This window comes from Rhipicephalus microplus, chromosome 6 (genome assembly GCF_043290135.1).
Source record: "Rhipicephalus microplus isolate Deutch F79 chromosome 6, USDA_Rmic, whole genome shotgun sequence".
Classification (NCBI taxonomy): domain Eukaryota; kingdom Metazoa; phylum Arthropoda; class Arachnida; order Ixodida; family Ixodidae; genus Rhipicephalus; species Rhipicephalus microplus.
The window spans coordinates 147,502,692-147,526,233 of NC_134705.1; the positions used below are offsets into that span (position 1 = coordinate 147,502,692).

General features: G+C 46.5%; 1 protein-coding gene across 1 annotated transcript in view; it reads right to left on the reverse strand.

Annotated features, from left to right (window-relative positions):
- Positions 1 to 23,542, reverse strand: part of LOC119168399 (phospholipid-transporting ATPase ABCA3) — a 55,810-nt gene that overhangs the window by 26,200 nt on the left and 6,068 nt on the right. The window contains exons 2-10 of the mRNA XM_037419804.2: positions 22,875 to 23,090; positions 19,778 to 20,031; positions 18,868 to 19,108; positions 16,803 to 16,997; positions 15,776 to 15,957; positions 13,881 to 14,024; positions 5,582 to 5,699; positions 4,698 to 4,852; positions 861 to 1,016 (exon numbers count right to left, since the gene is read on the reverse strand). Coding sequence (XP_037275701.2) covers positions 861 to 1,016; positions 4,698 to 4,852; positions 5,582 to 5,699; positions 13,881 to 14,024; positions 15,776 to 15,957; positions 16,803 to 16,997; positions 18,868 to 19,108; positions 19,778 to 20,031; positions 22,875 to 23,090 — 1,661 coding nt within the window. The remainder of the gene's footprint in view (positions 1 to 860; positions 1,017 to 4,697; positions 4,853 to 5,581; positions 5,700 to 13,880; positions 14,025 to 15,775; positions 15,958 to 16,802; positions 16,998 to 18,867; positions 19,109 to 19,777; positions 20,032 to 22,874; positions 23,091 to 23,542) is intronic.

A 23,542-nucleotide genomic window follows, 5' to 3' on the forward strand; every position in this document is an offset into this window, starting at 1 on the left:
TCACGGCTGTAGCCCAGAGCACTGGAGCGCGGTGTCGCTTTCTCCTGAGCCACCTATGATGGATTCAGTGAAGTACACCCAAACTATAACAATGAAGTAATACCTTAAATGAAAAAAATTATCGTTGTGCCACACTATTTCAGTTCTTCCATGGTGGTAGTTAAAAAAACCAAGGAAATGAACGACGAGGTGATCCACACAGAACGTGATTATTCCGTATCGTCTCACTTTTGAAGGCGAAGCTCAAACATCTTAGTTTCCTGATGTATTATTCTGATAACAGGTATACGGACACTAAAAGCGAATTCATTTTGCGGTGCCGTCATGTTCGGTATATAAGAAGTACGCACAAGAAACTCGTGAAGGAGTCTTGCCCTGTAAATATTTTGTTTTTGTTTTTTGAAGAGGTGCACGACCACAAACTCGAACAAAAGTCACTTCAAATATGGGCGCATGTGGTTGATGCCGTGGCTGATAATGATCAATTAAGACCCAGCGCTCTGTAAAAAGTGGGTTTTTAAACTAGGTACTCACTGCATGCGCTGTTTCCACGGTATGACGATAGCCGGAAGAAGAGAAGAATCATTCCTTTAGGCACTCCTCTTTTTCACCTCACTTTTGATTAGTTGCTATCACCGTTATATATCGCTTTAGAACAACGCCGCTTTCTTGGGCAACCTACGACGCCGACACCTGTATTTCTACACCATGGCCTCTATAACACCGCGGCATTAATAGTGTGCGCACGTTGGCCATAGAGACCAAGATATAATTGATGGCATGCCATTCTGTGATGGCAAATCATGGTCCCACTTCAAAAATTAGGCGCTACTTGGCCAGAAGAGTACGGTTGTGCTCACCTTTGGGTCGGCAATTACTGTAATTGCAAGGCAGAGCTTCCTCCGGAATCCTTGGGGAAGGGCCCTGGGGAAGGTGTTGATGTGCGGCCCGAGGTGAAGCGACTTTATTATAATCTCGACCTGCTCTGCGATGGTCTCGGCCGAGATTCGTTGAATCTACAGAACGGCAAGAGAGAAGACAGTTTTTCAGATCGCCTGATGGAAAACGAGCTCGTTGGCGACTCTCACTACTGCCATTCATGGAGCCCCACCGCGATGGTCTAGTGGATAAGGTACTGGGCTGCTGATCCGCTGGTCGCGGGATGGAATCCCGGCTTCGGCGGCTGCTTTTCGGGTGGAGGCGAAAATGCTGTAGGCCCATGTGCTAAGATTTTGGCGCACGTTAAAAAACTCAGGTGGTCGAAATTTCCGGAGCCTTCCACTACGGCGCCTCTCATAACCATATGTTGGTTTTGGGACGTTATACCCCACATATAAATTACTGCCATTCATGCAGGGGAAATCTAGTGAAAGTCTCTCTTCTTTATTCGTTCTCCACCTTGTGGCACAGCTTGGGGAACACAATCTTGAGTGAAGATGCTAACCTCCGTATTCAGAATCTCTGCTTGATTGGAACTTGACTCGCCACCACCTTCAATGCGGTAGAAACGCGTATCTAACGTGCTGCTTTAGGTGGTGCCAAGGCAGCACAAACGCATAAACACGTTTCTGCGTTTCAAACGCACTGCATTGAAGGTGGGGGCAAGAAAAGCTTAAGTCAAGGAGCGTTTATGAATACCGCGGAGTAATACTTTGTCAGTAAGGGTGTTTTAGGTCGGAGTTGTACATTTGGGAGTAGTCAAAAATGACACCACCCACAACAATTGTAGCCGAGGTTTTTTTGTACTTCCGCATGAAGTTTTTTTTCCTCTCCTTCTTAGCATAACGTCACTAGTATTGCGTCAATGCTGGATTGTGCACTTTTTTCAGGTTTCGCGTGTTGATCTGTCTCGTTTATTCTTCAAACAAATGCGACCATACGACTAGGATGAGTTAGTGATGACGACTTACCAAATAGGGCGAGATAAAGCTATTACTAAGGTTATTTCACTCAACAACTTCTTACGCAAAATGTTTTAGACAAAGAATGAGACAAAGACGAAGTATCAGCTATCAAGGAGTACGAATTAAGTCGAAGCCACACCCTATTACACTGAATTACCCCAATTACGAGCACTAGCCTACAGTATTCCTGCGACGCTGTCCCACGGCTTTGAGGCTGGTCGGCACAGTCTCCCGTGGGAAATCTAAGGGTGAATGAATAGGAGGGTAGCCTGGTTGGTGTGGTGACACACAGCTGGAGGGACACATTGTAGACTTCACTCTACAGTACGGATGATATGAGGTGGGTTGGAAGCAATAAAGTCATTCTCCTTATTCCAACCTTTTCAAACTTGATCTCTCCCTCCTCACACAATATTTCTTCTACTGCTTGACGGAAATTGTCTGAGAGAGTGTCGCGTAAAAGAATAATGAATTTTCAGTTTCCCAACACAAATTGCGCTCGACGTATGCTTTTACGTCTGTTGCACTTCAATAACACTTTTTTTACTTGTTTGGTTGCAATATAGCTGACGCCGTTCATGATAACAGTGGTTAGAAACTAATGTTCGACCACTCCTGACACTAACTTCTTAACGATATCGCGGGTCAAACAGCTCCACATTCTCAGCGATAAGTGCAGCCGTGGGGCAGTAGGTCATGCTAGCTAACCTGCCGCGTAGAATGTGAGAAATAGCTCGATTGTTATATGTACGTTGTTTCAATGACATGGAAGCCTTTTTTTCCTCATCATGTAAGCTGTTCAAGTAAAATACTGTACAATTCTCATGTCGACGCTGCGAGAACACAGAGTTCCAAGGTTACCAAGGTGAAGCTCACGTCTACGTAAAACAAAATACCCGAGTTGACGCAGCCCAAGACTAAGTGCCCTACGAATGTGCTTATAAATGACTTGCGTTCCACAAAAAAAAAAAAAGCTGGGAAGATTAAGGACAGCTGTGGGGCTAGAGTAGGTGTCATAAAGACAATTAGGTATTAGAAAGCGTTGTTTAGGAGCGATTTGAGGTTTCATTCAGTTGATGTGTATAGTATAGCATTTTATAAAATACCGGCAATACAGATGGAGAACTTGCGGAGGAAGCAGCGGGAATATTAATTTTTTTGTCTGGTGGACTAGAAGTATTTGACGCTTACTGTTCGTTCAGAAGCACTTTCGACGCAGTTCCTGTGTCTAGTTCTGAGGTATCCTCGCAACGTGGGTAAAACAGCACAGATGCGAGTATAACCATTCAAGAGACAGTTAAGTTTGCTTGAGAGGGTGTCATATGGTCAATCTGGAATTAAGTGAAGGAGCGCCATTTATTTGTAATCGCTGTGGTAAGATATATAGGAGATCAATATATTTAACAAAATATGGCGTAAACCCCAAGTCAGAGAGGAGTAAAGTTACCTAGGAACGATTGATGTTTCAAAAAAGCATGTAAAAATGAAACTTCGCCTCGCCATGCTTTGATGGTTTTAAAAGAGTTAAGCCTATCTGAAGATGGCACGAACATAAATTGTGAGCGCTCATTCAACGAGCTATTCAGAAGATTCAGGTGCACAATATATACTGATTACAGCTTTTATAAAAACGAGAGCTTATGTAGAGGAATTAGAGATCCTGATTCTAAGCTGCTCGGTATATTTCTTGAAGTATTGTTTCCTTGAAACTGCAATACTCTGAATGAGAAAAGTGTTCTGCACGCAGAGTAACTTTTTACACGCACAACAACACCTGAGATATTTGTTAAAAACATTGTAATACAGTTATATCGACATTACAAGAGGTGACACTGTACTGCACATGCAGTATACGTGGTTCTTTAGACCTACATACATACTGTTTGAGAGTGCTTAACAAGCACTTCTAGATTATGACAGGTAGATTGCCACTATCCCTCAAAAGGAAGGTATATAACAGCTGTGTCTTGCCGGTACTTGGCTAAGGAGCAGAAACCTGGAGACTTACAAAGAGGGTTCAGCTTAAATTGAGGACGACGCAGCGAGCAATGGAAAGAAAAATGGTAGGTGTAACCTTAAGAGACAAGAACAGAGCAGAGTGGATTAGGGAACGAACGGGGGTTAAAGATATCATAGTTGAAATAAAGAAGAGGAAATGGAAATGGGCAGGGCATGTAGCGCGTAGACAAGATAATCGCTAGTGATTAAAGGTAACTAACTGGATTCCCAGAGAAGGAAAGCGGGTTAAGGGGAGACAGAAGGTTAGGTGGGCAGGTGAGATTAAGAAATTTGCGGGTGAAAATTGGCAGTAGCAAGCACAGGACCGGGTTAACTGGCGGAACATGGGAGAGGCCTTTGTCCTGCAGTGGACGTAGTCAGGCTGATGATGATGCTGCTGCTGCTGCTGATGATGATGATGACATACTGTACGTGACATTAGACTGTACCTACGCTAATAGTTGGTTTCTACAGCCTGCGCTTTGTACGTGCCGAAGCGAAGGTTGTAGAAATGAAAGCTGCTATATACTTCGTAAAAGTACCACCATCTGCTCTTCCACCACCGCCTCCTCTCCAGCGTGTTGCTTTTTTGCTTTCGCTTGTGACAGTGGCGCCCTATGTAACGCGCCACGAGCATGCTCCGGCGGGGCGAGGAAGAAGTGGCGCAGATGTAAAGAACGCTGTACTTTTCCAAAGGTATAGATGATAAGTAGAAATCACCTACTAGTGCCCTAATCAACGAAAAACTACATCTGCATAGCTTTACGACACTCGAATATTACTGAGAATACTCACGATGGCGAAAAAGTAGAGGTGTTCGTACACAGTCAGCTCATCGTACAGCATGTTCTTCTGCGGGCAAACCCGCACGTTCTCAAGGGCGTCCTCGTGGTTCTTGATCAGGTCGAACCCTTCGATGATGGCCGTGCCGTACGTTGGTCGCAAAAATCCTGCGTTTTTTGACGTACATAGGTAAGCAACCTTTTAGGCTGAGCCGGTTGTGACTATTTTTTTTCAGTATGTGATCACAGAATAACCGGGGTTTTAGGTGCCGAAACTACTATATGATTATGTAGCTTTATGAGTGGAGGCTTCTGGTAATTTTGAGTATCAGCTTTTCTTCAACGGGCGCTCATAGAGCACAACAAATGTACTTCTAGTTTTTTCGCGCACATACTGAGATGCGAACGTCTCAGCAAGTATCGAACCGGCAACTGTATGCATGCAAGTTTCTCGATAGATGTCATCCTTCGCTTTAGTAAGCCTGACAAACACTCGTGCAACTGCTTGCCTCTCGAACACGCACCATAGATATAGTGAATATGGGAAAATTATGTTTTGTAGCATGGAGTTACACAAAAAGATATGAGTGCCGGTAATACCTGTCATTATAGGCATGCGTACGGAGAGGGGGAAGGCAGGTGTGTGACCTCCTCTCCTAGTAGCCTGAATGGGCAGGGGGGAGGAAAGTTTGCCCCGTACTCAGATTTATTGTAGAGGGGGGAGGGGTGCGATGCAAAACCCCACTAAAGAGGAACCCGTCGCACGCATATGCCTCTCGCCAATAAAAATTATACCACCACGTCATCCAACAATACCACACATATGCGCTAGTGCTTGTTCTCTCTCGGTTAGCTTTCGTCACTTTGGCTAAACAAAGAAAATACGCATGGACATACCCGATAGCATGTTGCAAATGGTAGTCTTGCCCGCGCCGTTGTGTCCCAAGAGTACGAAGACCTGCCCGTAGTAAAGCCGCATGTTGAGATGATCTACTGCGAACTTCCTGCGGTAGACCTGGGGGGTGAATGACAGTATGTACATTATAAAATTCCTTCTGTTATGTTCAGTAATTGCGTTGAAAAGCTCAGGCGACCTAATATTTGGTCTAAGTCTGCGTGTATGTAACGCGTACTAATTGTTGGCCAACCAAGCCGACAAAGCTCACTTAAAATCTATCTATCTATCTATCTATCTATCTATCTATCTATCTATCTATCTATCTATCTATCTATCTATCTATCTATCTATCTATCTATCTATCTATCTATCTATCTATCTATCTATCTATCTATCTATCTATCTATCTATCTATCTATCTATCTATCTATCTATCTATCTATCTATCTATCTATCTATCTATCTATCTATCTATCTATCTATCTGCCCGCCCATTCGCCCACCCGCCTGTTGGCAGCCTGCCCGTACGACTTTTAGCTCTCCTGGCCGTCTCTATTACGGTATCAATACCGAAATAGGTATGGCATAACAAATGTTTGCGATGAGCATAATTGACTTGTCATATATAAAACCATGACCTGCACGTCATGAATCTCATGATTTGCATGTCATGCGCCTGCTGCTCTTGCGGTAGTTTTGTTCATATACCATATTGCGAAACTGGTATGGTATGGCATGGGTGCATGGCGAACAGAAGTGGGAGGCTCTGACGTAGAAATCATGACATGCAAGTCATGTAAGTCATGCCTGCACCCCGCGCGTATGGTGCCCTTGCATTCGTTGCGCTGACCTATGTAAAGTCAGCGCAACGAATGCAAGGGCACCATACGCGCGGGGTGCAGGCATGGCTAACAGGACTTGCATGTCATGGTTTCTACGTTAGAGCCTGTCACTTCTGTTCGCCATGCACCCATGCCATACCATATTCATTTCACCAAATTTGGTGAAACGTTGCGCGAGCGGCACCGAAGTAAATGATACGTCCAAACAGGATAATCATGACATGCATATCATGTAAAATATGACTACATGCTACGCTCATAGTGCGCTCGCGACCATTTCCCTAGTTTCACGTTTATCAAATTTGGGGTTGCGTGACGTGAATGAATGAAAAAGATATAGGACTGGTGCAAACATGATATTCATCATATGCGTGTCATGCAAGAGCATCACTACATAGCACGCTCATGATGCGCTCGCGGCCGTTTTGCTAGCTTCACATATGCCTAGTTTGATATTTCGTGACATCAATGAACGATGAAGGTGAATCACATGTCCAAACATGATAATCATGATATGCGTGTCATGTAAAACATGACTACATGCTATGCTCGTTGCACGCTCGTGGCTGTTTCGCAAGCTCCATATTGCCACGAACGTAATTACAGACAGCGACGAAACGACGTCTTGCTTGCCCTCAGACCAGGACGCAAAAGCCCTTTTCTTTCTTTACTTACAAAAGATTCCACCTACCATTGATGGCTCATACCCATTACCTGTGACATTACTCCCTCTCCTCGAAAAGCATCGGCTCGATGCTGGTAATGAGCGTTGAGAAAAAAAAATTAGAAAGAAAAGATGCTATCATGGAACCCAACAACTCCGTCGTAAGGGAAAAAAATGGGCTGGCGTCATAGAAGTACTCAATAAAGAAAGGAGTACGTACACAAGACAATAAAAAAACCAAAGTGACAAAAAAATAGTCATTGCACGGTAAGTTAGTCCACGTTCGATGTATGACGCGAGAAATATGGCTTGAGTCTTGACACGTGCACCGCATCACTTTGTGGAAACCGACGGGAACGTCTTGAGGCGCCCTCAGGGAGAACTTCATAAGTAACGTCACTGAGTCGGCGCAGAACTTTGTAAGGGCCGAAGTAGCGCCGAAGCAACTTCTCAGAGTGACCACGCTGTCGGATGGGAGTCCACACCCAAACTTCATCGCCTGGTTTGAAGGTAACCTCTCGGTGTGTAAGGTTGTAGCAGTGTGCGTAGGCAGTTTGGCGAGCCTGAATACGGCATCGGGCGAGTTGACGGGCCTTCTCGGCACGTTGAGCGAACAATGCAGCGTCCGTGTTGAACATGCTGAAGTTGTTGGGAAGGAGCATTGCGTCGGGCATTGTAGTGACCTCTCGAACATGAACTAAGCGAAATGGGGTGAAACCTGTACTCTCTTGGACTGCTGTATTGTAAGCAAAAGTTACGTAAGGGAGTATATCATCCCAGTTCTTGTGATCAACGGCCACATACATAGATAGCATATCTGCAATGGTCTTGTTCAACCGTTCAGTGAGTCCATTTGTTTGGGGGTGATAACCCGTGGTTTTCCGATGTTCTGTACCACTTAGTCTCAGCACTTCTTGGAGCATCTCTGCGGTGAAAGCTGTACCAAGATCAGTAATTATTACAGCTGGCGCTCCGTGACGAAGTACGATGCTGGTGACAAAAAACTGTGCGATTTCGGCTGCGGTAGCTTTGGGCAGGGCCTTTGTTTCACTGTAACGCGTTAAATAATCGGTGGCAACCACAATCCACCGGTTTCCAGACGAAGAAGTGGGAAATAAGCCGATCAAGTCAATGCCAATTTGATGGAATGGTGTCTTCGGCGTGGCGATAGGCTGTAGTAGTCCTGCTGGTCGGACAGGTGGAGTCTTACGGCGTTGACAGTCGCGGCATGTGCGGACGTACTGCTTGACTGTCTTCGCGAGGCGGGGCCAGTAGTATGAGCGGCGAATTCTTTCCAATGTGCGCGTGTAGCCAAGGTGTCCGGATGATGGTTCGTCGTGACAAGCATGTAAAATATCGTCCCGAAGCGAGGTCGGCGCAACCAGTAGGTAAGTAGCCTGGGTATGGTCGAAATTTTTCTTATAGAGGACTCCATCCCTGATGCAGAACGAGGTCAGCGAACGTGCGAAGTTTCGAGGAAGGCTGCGTTTTCGGCCTTCGAGGTAGTCAATCAGCGGGCTTAGCTCCATGTCGTCGCGTTGTTGTTGAGCCAAGTCGGTTGCTGACACAGAGGAAAGGAATGTATCGTCCTCTTCAACGTCCGCGTTCGTACTTCCAATTGGTGAACGTGAGAGACAGTCAGCATCAGTGTGTTTGCGTCCTGACTTGTGAATGACTGTAACGTCAAATTCTTGCAGCCGAAGGCTCCAGCGTGCTAGACGACCGGAAGGGTCTTTGAGGTTGGCGAGCCAGCATAAAGAATGGTGGTCGCTAACTACCCTGAATGGTCGGCCGTATAAATAAGGGCGAAACTTTGTTATAGCCCAAACAACGGCTAAGCATTCCTTTTCTGTTGCAGAGTAGTTTTTCTCTGCAGATGATAGTGTTCGACTTGCATAGGCAATCACGCGCTCTACGCCATTTTGCCATTGAACCAGTACAGCTCCAAGTCCAACGTTGCTGGCATCCGTGTGTAGCTCTGTGGCAGCGTTATCGTCAAAGTGACCGAGTACAGGTGGGGCTTGGAGATGGTTTCGTAGCGTGTCAAAGGTGTGATGCTGATCATGACCCCAAACAAACGGTACGCCGTCTTTCGTAAGTTCATTTGGCGGTTCAGCGATTTTAGAAAAGCCTTTGACGAAGCGTCTGTAAAATGCGCAGAGTCCCAGAAATCGGCGGAGGTCGCGCTTGTTCGTTGGGACAGGAAATGCGGCAACAGCTTTCGTTTTCTCAGGGTCTGGATGTATACCGGCGTGGCTGACGACGTGACCAAGAAATTTCAGTTCCTCGAATGCAAAGTGGCATTTCTCAGGTTTGAGAGAAAGTCCAGCTGTTCGAATCGCCTGAAGAACTGCCTGTAAGCGCTGGACGTGCTGCTCAAATGTGTCCGAGAAGACGACCACATTGTCAAGGTAGACAAGGCACGATTGCCATTTTAGCCCAGAAAGAACCGTGTCCATCATTCTTTGAAAAGTAGCTGGTGCCGAGCATAAGCCGAAGGGAAGGACCTTGAACTCGTAGAGTCCATCAGGAGTAATGAAGGCGGTCTTTTTGCGGTCGCGCTCATCAACAGATATTTGCCAATAGCCGCTGCGTAGATCCATGGAAGAAAAGTAACGAGCATTGCGAATGCGGTCCAGCGAGTCGTCTATTCGTGGTAAAGGATACACGTCTTTCTTCGTGATCTTATTCAACTTTCGGTAGTCGACGCAAAATCGCAGAGTACCATCTTTTTTCTTTACTAACACAACAGGGGACGCCCAGGGACTGGTCGATGGCTGGATGACATCGTCCTTGAGCATCTGCTGGACCTGTTGGCGTATAACGTCTTGCTCTTTTTGCGAGACTCTGTAGGCATGCTGTCGAATGGGTCTCTCGGTAGGCTCGGTGATGATACGATGTTTGGCAAGTGGTGTTTGGTTAACTTTCGAAGTCGTAGCGAAGCAGTCCCGAAATGAGCCGAGTAGCTTCAAAAGACGTTCCCGTTGTGCAGACGGTAGACCCTGGTTTATGTCGAGAGTGCTTGCAAATGTCATGGCGGAATCGTCGCACGACGAAAGAGCAGATAATGTTGAGGGACCAGGGACGTCGGCAATATCCTCAAGGTATGCAATCGCAGTGTGTTTGGTAAGATGGTGATACTCCTCGCGGAAATTCGTGACTAATAGGCAAGCCTGCTTTCTACTGGGCTGAACAATACCTCGGGCAACGCAGATTTGTTGTGCGAAAAGTAGGGACAAATTTCCTTCTGCAATTACAGCATCGGGGACGTCTTGGTCACATTCAACGTTGATAAAAAGGCTGCTGCGAGGAGGCAGAGTAATAGATTCGGAGGATACACGTAGGGCAGCCTTCGATGAGCGGGCGTTTTCTGGTTCAGGATGAAACGGGTCCGCGAACGACACCTGCAAGTCTCGTAGGTCAATCATTGCGCCGTGTTCGCGAAGAAAGTCCAGCCCCAGAATGAGTGGACGGGAGCACACAGGTAACACGAGGAAAGACCCTATGAACGTTGAACCATGGACTCGAACACGGGCTGGGCACATTCCAGTCGGCGTGACGAGGTGGCCCCCTGCCGTGCGCAACGGCGGTTCTTGCCAAGGGGTAGTTACCTTCCTCAGTTGGGATGCTAGGGCGCTGCTCATAACCGAATAATCGGCGCCGGTGTCGACGAGGGCAGTGACGACGTGATTATCGACGTGTACGGTGATGTCGGCGGAAACAGTCTTATGACTTTCGGAAACGACTGGAAAGTCAGAACGGTATTCGTCGGGTCTTTGCGTCGAAGGAGGCTCTTTGACAGTTCGTTGGGACGCGGCTTCACCCCCAGGAGCCGCGGTTTCTAGTTTCCCCTGTGGGGACTCGGTGACCGGCCTCTGAAAGGTGCATAAGATGACGAGGGGATGCTAGGTGACGTGGGGCGGCGAGGTGATGGTGATCGTGATTGGGGGCGTTGACCAAGGTGAGGAGCTTGCTGGTCCGTAAGGTACGCTTCGATGTCGCGAGGGCGCTCACCGTAACGCGGGCACCAAGCATCAGGGTGAAAGCCACGGAGACCAAGTTGGCGGTACTGGCAGTTACGGTAGACGTGACCCGCTTCGCCACAGTGGTAGCAGAGTGGACGGTTATCGGACGTACGCCACACGCTGGCCTTTGTGGCGTTCTGCCGCGGTCCAGACGGACGATAAGTTGGTGCACTCGGAAACCTTGAGGCGGGTGGTGGAGTCGAAGAGGTGCCCTGGAATCGATGGCTAGCCTGATACATTCTCCCCATGGTGGGATCAGGGCCATGTGGTGCAGGAGATCGCAGAGCCACCGCATAAGTAAGCACATGGGCCTCAGGCCTTGTTGGCGCGAGTGGGGTGACCACCTGTGGGATCTCATTTCGGATTAAGTCTGTGAGGTCACTTACGGGTGGTTGGGGTCCCAATGCTTGGAGTTGGCGCAGCTCGTCCCGCACGACGCTTCTTATGAACTCAGCGAGGGCATGCCTCTCGCTGTCAGCCCCGATAAAGCATGCAGCAGGGGTCACGTCGTGGCGTTCATACTGTGACGACCTATACTGGAGAGTACGCTCCGTTGTGGTTGCCTCATTTATGAACTCTGCCACAGTCGTCGGTGGATTGCGCACGAGTCCGGCGAGAGCTACTGTTTTACCCGACGCATTAAATGCCGCACCTTCTTTTCCTCGGACATTGCAGGGTCAGCACGCTTGAAAAGTCGAAGCATGTCCTCGACAAACATCGAAACTCTCTCGTTGGGTCGTTGGTTCCGAGACGAGATTGCCTGCTCCGCTCTCTCTTTCCTTTCAGTGCTGCGGTACGCATCACGAAACTGTCGGCTGAACTCATGCCACGTCGCTAAGGAACCCTCGTGATTTTCGTACCACGTTTTGGCAGAGTCTTCTAACGCAAAGTAAACTCTCCGCAGATTGCGAGCTTCATCCCATTCGTTGATGTTGGCAACTCGATTGAAGTGGTCAAGCCAGTCGTCAACATCTTCATAAATGTCTCCATGGAATGAGCGTGGTGTTTGTGGCGCATGAAAAACATGCGGGAGAAGAGAATAGGCGTCGTTGGTTTGACTCGCCTGGTTGTTAGTTGAAGTTGCCATCTCGTCTTGAGAGAGGGAACCGTACTCGGGAGATAGTCCTCGCAGGCGGCGACTGCTTCTTGCCGTGGGAGCTGTAGCTGTCTCCAAGTAGCTCGGTGTGTCGGCTGAAAATCTGCAGCCGAGGCGCATTTACCCAGCACCTCCACCAGTGCCACGAACGTAATTACAGACAGCGACGAAACGACGTCTTGCTTGCCCTCAGACCAGGACGCAAAAGCCCTCTTCTTTCTTTACTTCCAAAGGATTCCACCTACCGTTGATGGCTCATACCCATTACCTGTGACAATATATACCTAATTTGATATTACGTGACTTTAATGGATAATAAACAAAAATATAAATCGCAATCATGATAATCATGACATGGAAGTCAGGTACGGCATAATTTACATGCCACGCGCATGGTGCGCTTGCAGCTGGTTGGCTAGGGACGTCACTCAATAACTTAGTAGGCATTGAGGGACGTTACTGTATTGCGATAATGAATTACAGGTCCTAACAAGCGAATCACGACATGCATGTCCCGCACGGCATGATATACAAGTCACGCTCATGGTGCACTGGCACTCTACTCGCTAGCTTGATATACAACATATCTGCCTGCCACTGCTGGTGCTGATATTGCAAACCTTAGTGGTGCCGCCGTTATATGACTATAAACAACATACTTTCAACCTATTCAGAGACGTGAGTGTGCATATAATTTCTGCTTGTGTTTTCTGTGTACTACGTCCACGCGCCTTGTAAGATTGTAGAGATTTTGAAATAACATATCAACCTTCCTCAATCATGCCTCGTATATTATCGATTCGTACTGTTCATTGGATCTGCAAATTTTTGTTTTAGATATTCTTGAAAGTGTAAAGTATCACAGGAAGACACAAGAAAGATGAATCGCGTGACATTCGCACGGACTTTCACTCGATAACAGCCCGACCACAAAAAAGAAAACGAAAAAAATAAGAGGAGTTACGATACGTTATGCTTACGAAGGAGGCAAGCCTTTTTTTGCTTTGCTGGATTGCAAAATATAAATACGAGCTCCATTTTTGGAACTAAACGCGGAACTAACAGTATTGATTCACACATTACCGGGCATTCCTCAAAGTACGTTTGCATACTGCTTTCCGGTGAAATAAAAATACTTTCAAGTTACAGTGGTTCCCTCACCAGAAACATTGTGATTTTAAGGATTAAGGAATTCATAATTGCTTCAGCGACCATCAGCTGTACTCAGCGGCTGTGAAGTTCCTGTTTTTCTAGTTTCATCGGATCAGTGAAACCCGTGGTTACACGTGGCACGCTGGTGTGCCTTTATATTACGCAAGCTTTTGTTATGACAAACTTCTCAAAAGTGCAGTGGTGGTCCTGCAGTAACATTTCTTCAATTAGGGCATTGTATACCGTTGTTGCTTGTGACCTTACGATGAATGTTTTGTATAAGCATGCGAATATGGCGTGGTGACCTAAACATTACATTCATTCAGCGTGGTTGGCTAGAACAGAACACAGGCACGCAGAAATTTCTGAAAGAGGCCTCAGTCGAAAAGAATATACAAGGCATAGAGCCCATAAGGATATTGTGCTAGCATATGGAAATGATCAGAACTCCAAGAGAGCCGCTGAGAGTGCTTCGCAGAAGTGCACTCGAGTGTACGAAGCCAGGGTGTAAGCGCACACCTTGCACATATCGATGACCTCAATTACGAGCAGGAGATGACGGGGTTCCTCCTCGAAGTTCTCATGGCCTTCTTCCTGCGAGTGACTGCTCTCCTGGCTACCCGCCACTTTGACCTCTTCCACAATCACGTTCCAGTAGCTCGCCTGCGAAAAACACGCGCATCGTCGTTCATAGAAGGAAACATACCAGGCACACATAAAGGGTCGTGGACCGTCGTGTGGGAGTTTATTGCCTCGCGAATCGATTGCCGCGCTAATTCTTCAACAGTGGGCAAAGCACGCAGCAAGTTACGCAGGAAAAGATGGCATAGTGCCACGGAAAGAAGTTAGGTTACTGCGCGCCATGGCCTTTTACGTGCGAAAGAAACGCTCTCTCCCGATGTGCACGAGTGTGGCCCACTTTGTCACGTCAGCGGTGGTGGTAGAAAACACTTTATTGCAGAAAATGTACTATCAGCTCAGAAGAGAGTAAGCACAAGCGTCTGTATGAAAGGAAGGTGCCTTTGAAAACAGTAACCTGACACTTCGTTGCTATGCTATCTTTGCCGCACATGGGCGCACAGCGTGGCTTCACCGCCCATGGTAGTTTCCTGTCCTCGCAGGACGGGTTTTAGAAGTGAAGCACCTTACAGGGTCTAGACTTCTCCGTTGTTCATTGAGCGCTAAAGGCGATGAGGCTGACGACGATTAAAAATAAGCGCGTTTGCACATGCACAGTGCATGTAAGGTACCCACTATACGCCATCACGACAACACTAACAACGGTGAAGAAGTGCGTTAACACTCGGGAGGTACCCAATGTCGATGACGACCATGCGACATTCTCTTTGTGTCACATATGAAAACAAACGTAAGACGCGGGAAGCGGTGGCAAAATGACAAAAGCGCTAACAGCACTCGAAGTTGAGGGATTTGTACTTCTCGGAGATATCAGCATTGAAATCACTGACTACGAGGGGCTCGTACAGTATATGACGTTGCAGAATAAATTTGAGCGCAAATGGGCAACACACAAGAAGAAAGGATGACTGTACTTCTTGTGTGTTGCCCCTTCGCGCTCAAGTTCATTCCAGAAAGAACCAGCGTGCCCAATAAAGCATTTTATACAGTATATGACGTCTCGATATGCTCTACAATGCATTTCGTATCACTGGAAACAACCACTAGTGGAACACGCATAGACCCTTCTCGTCTTTGCCAACTTCAGCCTAGATCCGGCAGACGAGCTATGGGCTCTACGTTTCACTGACCACAAAGCGGCAATACTGAGGAAAATACGAAGTTCTCAACTCAACCTAACGTACTGTGTATGACCAATAAACATTGTAAATAACTGTACTTCCCTTTGTCACTCATTTACATGCATAAATGGGCGATGTCGCGGGTGATTTGCGGTAATACCGAGGAATCTCACTGCTTCGCCCACTCATCCTCATCCACTCTGTCGAGATGCTGTGATTTTTCACCAAGCTCGAGGTGTGAAACTGACAGTTGGGTGAGTTGGTAACGGCGCTATACAAGAAGCGCAGTGGCGCCCCCAGTGCAATCTGTAGACTGAAGGCTACTTTGTAAGTACTTTAATAGAGCTGTTTTCATGTTCCCTTGAACCTGCCTGAAGCCTGATTTACTGTACATGTTATACAACATGAGTGATCCAACTCTTGTGGCGTGCAAGAAACAGGGGAACGCGAATGTCCCAACTTCTCGAGTCTCGTCGACACACGTGTCAGCGCTTGTCTTCGTTCTCTTTTTTTGTCTGTCGTCTGCTCTAGCGCAGTTTGTTGACGGTGAACTTATCTAACCGTGATCTCGTCCGGTTCTCTCGCCCGTTAGAGATTCAAGAAATTTTTCCAGGTAGCGTTATAGCATGTAGTTTGCCTCGTGTCAGTGCTCACCATGAATGGGAAATGCAGCGGTAATGGCACAACGTTGGTCCATGGTAGTACGGCCTCCAGATACCAGATGCCGATGATGAACACGAACGCGCTGGCACCCATGCAGAGCATAAGAGTGAACGGGGTTACGTTGTCCCTACCGAGTGCCTTCCGGTAGATGGCGGGCCAGCCGAACGGCACGTCTGCGAACAAGAACACCGAACGTAGCATTTTTGACGCCCCCTTATGTATCAGCCTGCTTAGTCGTGCCGGGACATGAAATATCGCGTCAGTGGACAAGGGAGGAAAGCTTGGAAGCAAGTGGTAGTCTTTACCTTCTCTTGCTATATTATCTGCATATACCAAAATACATTCGCTACTAAATTTAAAGTTCAATGTAGCCAGAAACTTCTCCTGGAGTCGAACTTAAAAAAACTTGAAGGAAAATGGTGTCGATAATTAGCCAGTCTGTCGTGATGTCACCGCCATGGGGAACCCAGGCGGAGTCATACGTGATGCATACTTACGTTGAAGACTGATATAATGAATGTGCAATTAATTACAGTAGCAAGTACACATAAGTATTATCATAGGTGTGAACGTAGAACATTACGCGTATATAGCGGTTAAAATAAAGTGAAAGTAACCGTTATTTTGTTCTTTTATGTCGGGGACAGAAACACACAATAAGACATCATGGGTGGTTAATGGTGAGTGGGTAGTAGAGACCACAGCACCCGTGGTGCGTACTATGTGTCTATACATGTGTTTCTTATCAATGCCCCCCAATCACCCAATCAATCAATCAATCAATCAATCAATCAATCTTTGCTTTAAACACACATATTCACGCGTTGCTCTTTGTGCAGATAATCGTCCCTGCCCGGCGCATATTACTGCGGCACCACCAAGAAAATGGGCAAATATCCTGTGATCAGGACAATGTTTTGTTGTCCACGTGCTAAGTTTTAGCTTCTGGAAAAGCCGTAAAACTGATCTGTGGGCATTTGCAGAAGAGAAACTTGTGCGAAGTTGCACGCATCTTCACCATATGACTCGTAGAACTCGACGATGCGGAAGAAGAAGTAGAGGCCGTGTATGGGGATCACGGAGGCGAATAACTTGGAGCTACTCTTGGTGGCTATGTAGGCGGACACAGTACGGGCAGACCACTGCAGCGACAAGAAGGGACCCAGCAGCGACACCGTCCACAGGATCAGGCCACACGCCAGGCCGAGACTCGCTGTGTCAGCGTGCCCCGGCATGCAATGTCAGATTAAACACAACAGGGGAGCAATTAAGGCAAAAAAATTTGCAGCGTATCGTAGGTAGTACATAGCCAAAAGAAAACAGGTAAAGATCTCTCTAAGAAAAGTTCGGAGTCTGCAAAAAAATAATCGGGTCGGAGATCGAACGCGGTACCTTTTAAAAGTGGACGTTCTGCCGATTGAGCTAAGCAGAAAGCTTGCAATTAGCACCGCCAACGTGTATTAATAGGCAAATTGTATCTACTGGATAAAGGAAACTATAAATTGCTTCTAAGAATGAAACAAGGTGGTGGGAAGGTGAAGAAAGAGAAAGCCTCTACACCACCTGACACTGTCCAGGCTCACCAATTTTGCAGGAATCTGTGACTCCGAGTTTGAAGTTCTCGGATAATCCACCTTCGCGCTGCGTTTTTCTAGCTTTATTGGTAGAGCAATAAGGCTGGACTGGCTATAGTCCCCTTCTCAATCCCCAGATCAGGATGAGTTTGTCGGTAACTATGAAGTTTTCTTGCTGAGAAATCATTGTGGATTTCCTCGTAGTATCGTCCTGGTAATACGTGATAATCAATTTCCTTTTCATAATTTTCACATCACATCACGGGATCCCGCAGGACCGAATTTCATACTAGACGCAAGGTTTTTGTGCAGTACAGTGATAAAACCACTTTGTAGGTTTAACGCCAAGAGATTTTGACGAAATTTATTTGACAAAATTTGACGAGATTACAAGGTGGACAAGAAGTGCAACTTCAGAGGTCCCGGAGTGAAAACTGTCGGGGGGACCTCGTAGCAAAACATAAACGAGGGTTTACAGGAGACTAGGCGAACAGTGAGTCATTTAATTTATATAATTTCCATAGATTAGGTAATAAAGAACAAAGTTTTCATAAGTAAAAAAAAATTAGAAAAGCCAACCATGACAATCACAAACGTAAATGACAAAATAAATTTAACAAAATCAGATTGAAGAAATCACAAAAATTAATTTAAAAAATAGTGGCACCAACAGCTACACATGCGAACAAGTATCGAAATGGGTAAAAGTGAAACACTTGGAAGTGACAACAGCACATTGCGAAGTAGTAGGGTAGACAAAACCTAGTGAATTCTGTCTGTCTAACAAAGTGTTAGTGAACTGCTCGGTAGTTTTATGTTTGAATGAGAATAATTAAGATGACTTTATATTCGATGGCAATGAATTCCTGCAGTTCGTAGAACTTTATAATTTACATGCAAGACAACCAGCGTGCCGTTGCCCTACAAGCAGCCACTGATGCAGGAGGGACAGTTCGGGATCCAGCTATGAGATAAAAACACTCCTTCCCATTTTGAGTGATAAGATAACAAGTAATGTAGGTGGGTCGGTTGGATAGAGAGCATATGCTCAGAAAAATATTTTCCGATTTTATCGACGCCAGCAACAATTACCTCCTGCATGCTTTTTGCCATTGGCATGCTGTGCGCTGAGCAGATTCACAAGTGAGCCCTCATCCTGTATTCACTACCCTATACCTAGCGTGCTCCTCAGTTCTACTTGAAATCGTATTGTTATAAGAAGGAAAATACAGACGACAGGATGAGCACTCATCTTGTCATCTGTATTTCCCTTCTTTACGCTAAGACGAAGCTGCGCAAGAACCAAACGATTCATCATGTGCCAAGTCCTCTAGTCTACACTACTTATTTCAAGTTCAGCACATTGTATAAAACGTGGATAGTCACAATGAACGACTCAAGCAAGAAAGGGTGTTTGTGTCGTTTTCCATGGGACTAATGTAGCGTGAAGGTCACCTTAGACTTGAATCAACTTGCTATGCAACATGCGGCTCGAGTCACCGTGCTTACGGGTGTCAAAGAACAGTGAGGTGAAGAGACCGATGATGATGTACGCCGTGTTGAAGATCAGCATGGCCGTGAAGACCAGCGTTGGGTTCGTACGGAAGATGAAGGCCAGTCCGTAAGGACCATTGACTTGGCTCATCATGGCCAGCACCAGCACGCTGCTCAATGTCCACGTCGCCATGGCGCACAGAAATTGCACCAGCCAGAACCAAGTTCGCGGAACGCCCATCAGCTTCGTGAACAGCTGCAGAATTAAGAATGCAGTTTGGTTTAAGAATGCATTTTACACGAACTCTTCCTGTAGTGTGTGTAGGACGATGTCATGATATTAGAATATTTTGCGTTCTGTTTACCACTATGTTCTTTGTGATCTGTCGGCTTGCCTATCACCGCGGACAATCTACAAGCTCGGCGAGAAAGCAAGGGCTGAAATAATTAAGAGCTTCAATGTAAATAAGTACTGTCACTGGCGTGGCCATTGAGACATACTAACTGGCGTGTATACAGAATTATGTACGCATGTATGTTTTTTTATGTGTGTGCTACCGCTGCCTGCTTTGCTGAGCTGGCTGCTGACCTCTGTTAGATTGTTTTTTAGTGCCTTTAAGCTCTTCTTATGTTGATGGAAATAGAGAAGTTTAAAATACTTTTCTTCGACAGCAAATTGGTTCACTTAGTCAGAAAGCTGCATCATGCTGGAAAGAATCATATGAGGCAAATATGTGTACAAAACAGTCTTTCAGACGCAAGCCGAGCGGCAGCTAAAACATTCATTGTAGATGCTCGTGCTCCTTGTAGCCCGTAGTAACTTTAGTAGACAGCTTCGTAGCTGGCAACATATTGCCCTAACCTTCCTGCAGCCACCATGCCGTGTTGTGAATATTTCAGCCGCACTATGAACCACGACACTCGCCTGCATGCCGCTCTGTCGCTCTTCGATGGCGCGTGTAATGACAAGGCAGAAGGGCAGAGCGTACGCCACACCAAAGCGGACCCCCATGAGGAACATGGTGTTGTCGGGGTCCTCGTGGTAAGTCGGGAACGGGAACTGGCGCAGCTTGACCGTCAGCTCCTCATGCGTGTGGTTGACCGAGCGGCGACGCTCCAGCGCGTGAATGTGGGCCAAGTCCACGGCCGTTTGCACAGCCGCCACACGGAGTGACATGGCTGTGCGCAGAGACGTCAAGCTTATAACCACTGAAAGAATCTTTTTTACGTTACGCACAGCTGCACAATAAGCAAGACATATTTAGTGAAATATGAATAGCAGCCATAACTCTCTCATTACGTTCAAAAGATTTCGTGGACCAGAAAGAAAATGGTCCGTTCGGGTGAAGCACACCCCCCAAAATGTCGTGTCACCTCCTCCACCTGTTTGCCGCTTGTTCAAAACGCCGCTATATAACCTTCCGCCTGTTCAACCCTGGCGATAATTGTGCCCAGCTCGGTTATACAGGGCACCCCTTTTAACTCTAGCCAAAGTTTCAAATGCACTGGCGCTCTTTATGACTACATGGAGAAACTGATGTTGATGAGTAGTGCATAAAGTAAGTCACACTATCTTTGCTTGGGTGTAATTGTTTGATTATGCAATATTAACTAACTAACCTTCGATATAACACATCTGGATATGAATTCAACAGAGAAACCTGTAAATTGATGGGTTCGCAAGACGTCCAATTACCACGTTTTAACTTTCTACCCAGATTGTGCATTGTGCTTATTACAGAATCCCGCAAATTTATCCCTAACAAGTAACAATGAGAGGTACGAAGCCAGTGAAATGAATGGTAGAAAAAAATGAAAGGACTTGTAATTTCCGAAGTGTGTTCAGCGAAACCCTCCGGCCATTGGACTGACTACGACATGCTCTTCTTGTTTGTTTTTTTTTCCTTTGCAGTCTCAGCAATCATGTGAATGATCACAGTTATCAGTGTGTGCAAGAGGAAGAGGTCACAGCTGGGGCGGCGCAATTGTTGCGGTGTGCCATGTGTCATCACCTGATTGCCGAGAAAAAGTGAGGGGGAGGGGGCATGAAAAGACGGATGCGAGTATGAGACACTAAACGCTTTCGCCTTAATAGGGTTAGCCGATACGCTCTATTAGATATTTCCACGAGAAAATTGACTCTGAGAAGCCACGTATTCAGAAGTAAAGACAACAAATGGTCTTTCACAGCATGGATACCAAGAGTTAGTAATTCTGAGTATTATAGGAAGAAGAAAGTAGAACGAGGAGAAATTAGGAAAAAGTACCCGGTAACTGCCTCTGTAAGGAACCAACCAAAATACTCATGGGTGGTGGAGAATGAAGGAAATAGGAAGAGAGAGAAGAGGATGCGGGAAAGGTGGTGCAGAAAAAAAAATTGGTCCCGTATCTGCATGTTTCTGCAAATGCCGTCGAAAGACGATAGTCTTGCGTGGTGAGAGAGTGAACACAACATTTATTTTATGTTCTGTGCAAGAAAATTGGTGAGCGGTATTCTGGAGGCGCTGCGTTAGAGTGCCTTGAGCGTGCAGCGGAGGCGAGTGAGCGCATCAAGTCACGTCACACGTGAGTTATGAGCGCCATCTGGCACTTTTCTTGGAAAACAAAAGCGCGTGGCTCTGAGACGGGTGTGCGCGCCCATCTCAGAGGCGATAAGGTGTAGAACGCGAGGTGACGGGTAGGTGCCAACACGATCTCGTCTTAGCAAAGCGACACTCCTCGTTCCGTGCATGCGTTGCATGGTAAGCGCAGCGTGATAAGCGCTACGGTCTTCAAAATTTTTATGTATGCGTTTTCAAGTAAGAGATGCATGTGCAGAATTAATGCGTGTTATTATGGTGCCCCAGACATGCGCAATAATTGCTTTTTAATTTACAATTGCGCAAGCATGAATGCTCAAACTTGAGCAACATTGGTGGTCGCTGCGGATGGGGTGAATGCTTCTCTCCTGCGCAGAGAAGCATCTGCGCTTTACGTTGTCGAGCGGCTCAGACAACCCGCTCGATTAGGCTCCAGTCTACCAGGAAAGACGTGAGGGCCGTAAGAGGGGCACGGTGGTGATCCTCGCAGCCAGTGGTGAACAGGAACTACTGTAGAGGTACACAGGACTGGGCCCAATTCTGAGCCGTTTCCCAGCTGGGCACTCACAGAGGATACGCCTGATATGAATAAATGAAACTGTTTCCAGCGCACTGCAATCGACGCAATTCGGTGTGGCTGCGTATGTAGACGAGGTTTACGTTCCGCAGCCCACGCCGAACCAGTTCTCAGAGTGCTTGCCGCGGGTTAAACCAGTTGCAGGAAAGGCAGGCGGGGTGTCGACGTTGGGGCGTGAGGAGAAGCGACCAAATCAGTTTGGCTGCACAGCATGGAATTAGCTAGCGGAGAATAGTGTGGGTTTGAGATCAATGGCAGTGACAATCATCCAGTGTAGAGACCCTATACAGAAGTGATAATATTCACGATGCCGATAATAAGGAAGAAATGAAGAAACACAATTTTTCAGGTGTCGTTTAAAAGTAAAAGCGAGTATGTAATGTTCTGATAAAGTGAGAAAGGTAACATCCACGAAAAGCGAGGAAAAGTGTGGAAGAGATACGCAGATGGCGATGCCACATTGAGTTCCCTCAACAGTGGACTGTGAATTGATGGATTTTGATGATCTCACAGAAGCGGGTTCACTGAAAGTGAAGCTTTGAGCGTTATTTTCACCTATTACTGCAATTGAGGACCTCAGAGTTTGATAGAATAAACTTTTCCATCAAAAATCATTCACTGGTTTACTTCAATGTTTCATTAACAACTTCACAGAATGGTTAGCCGAGTTATTTTGTAGGCGTCGATCTTCACCGTAATAAACAGCGCGGAAAAAAGAGAAGAATACAAACAAACTCCTGGCTAACTACTATGATGCAGCGCCCATGTTTGTCACTCTTTGTAGTCCCAATTTTTCGCTCTGGTTATTTCGTTTAGGATAAAGCAACCTCTTTCAGACTTGACAAACGTGGGTTAGGCAGACTCACTGTCTTCGAGCTGTGAAGGTCCATTCTCCCGGACCTCCTTGCGTGCTTTGGTGATCTCGTACACGCCACTCGAGAACATGATAGTGTACGTCAGGTCGTGGGGAATGTCGTCGCCCAGTGATTCCGTGTGGAAGTACAGACCGACCGTGTTGGGCGTCACGTTCTTGGAGAAGAGCAGCTGCGCCATTTCCACCTCGTCCGCCATTGTCTTAATCGCTGAAAATTGTTCGCATCCACACGGATAAACTATGAAGTAGAGCAAGTGCAGTTTGATGCCCTCATAATCAGATTTTGCATAAAGCGCATGATATATTCAGAAAACCAGACACTTCTCTTCTGGTTTCCTACATACAGTGACACTTAACCAGGACATGATTTACAATAAGCGTAACACTTAAGAGAGTCGCGCTTGGGAGTGCTTTGAAACCGTCGCGGTTGAACATGTAAAACATGTAAGTTTTGTTTTAAACAAAACAATAATGACACAAATTAGTTCACATTCTGGTTCGAAGAATGTGATCAGAAGTTGCCATGAAACGCAAACCATTCGACGAGTGTTCTTTGTCGAAACATCGCACGCTTTCTGAGCGGTGTCCTTGTGCGCCAGGTTTTTTATACTCGACCATCAGTTGCGAAGGAGGTGTTCACCGGTTCCTGTAGCAGAGCGT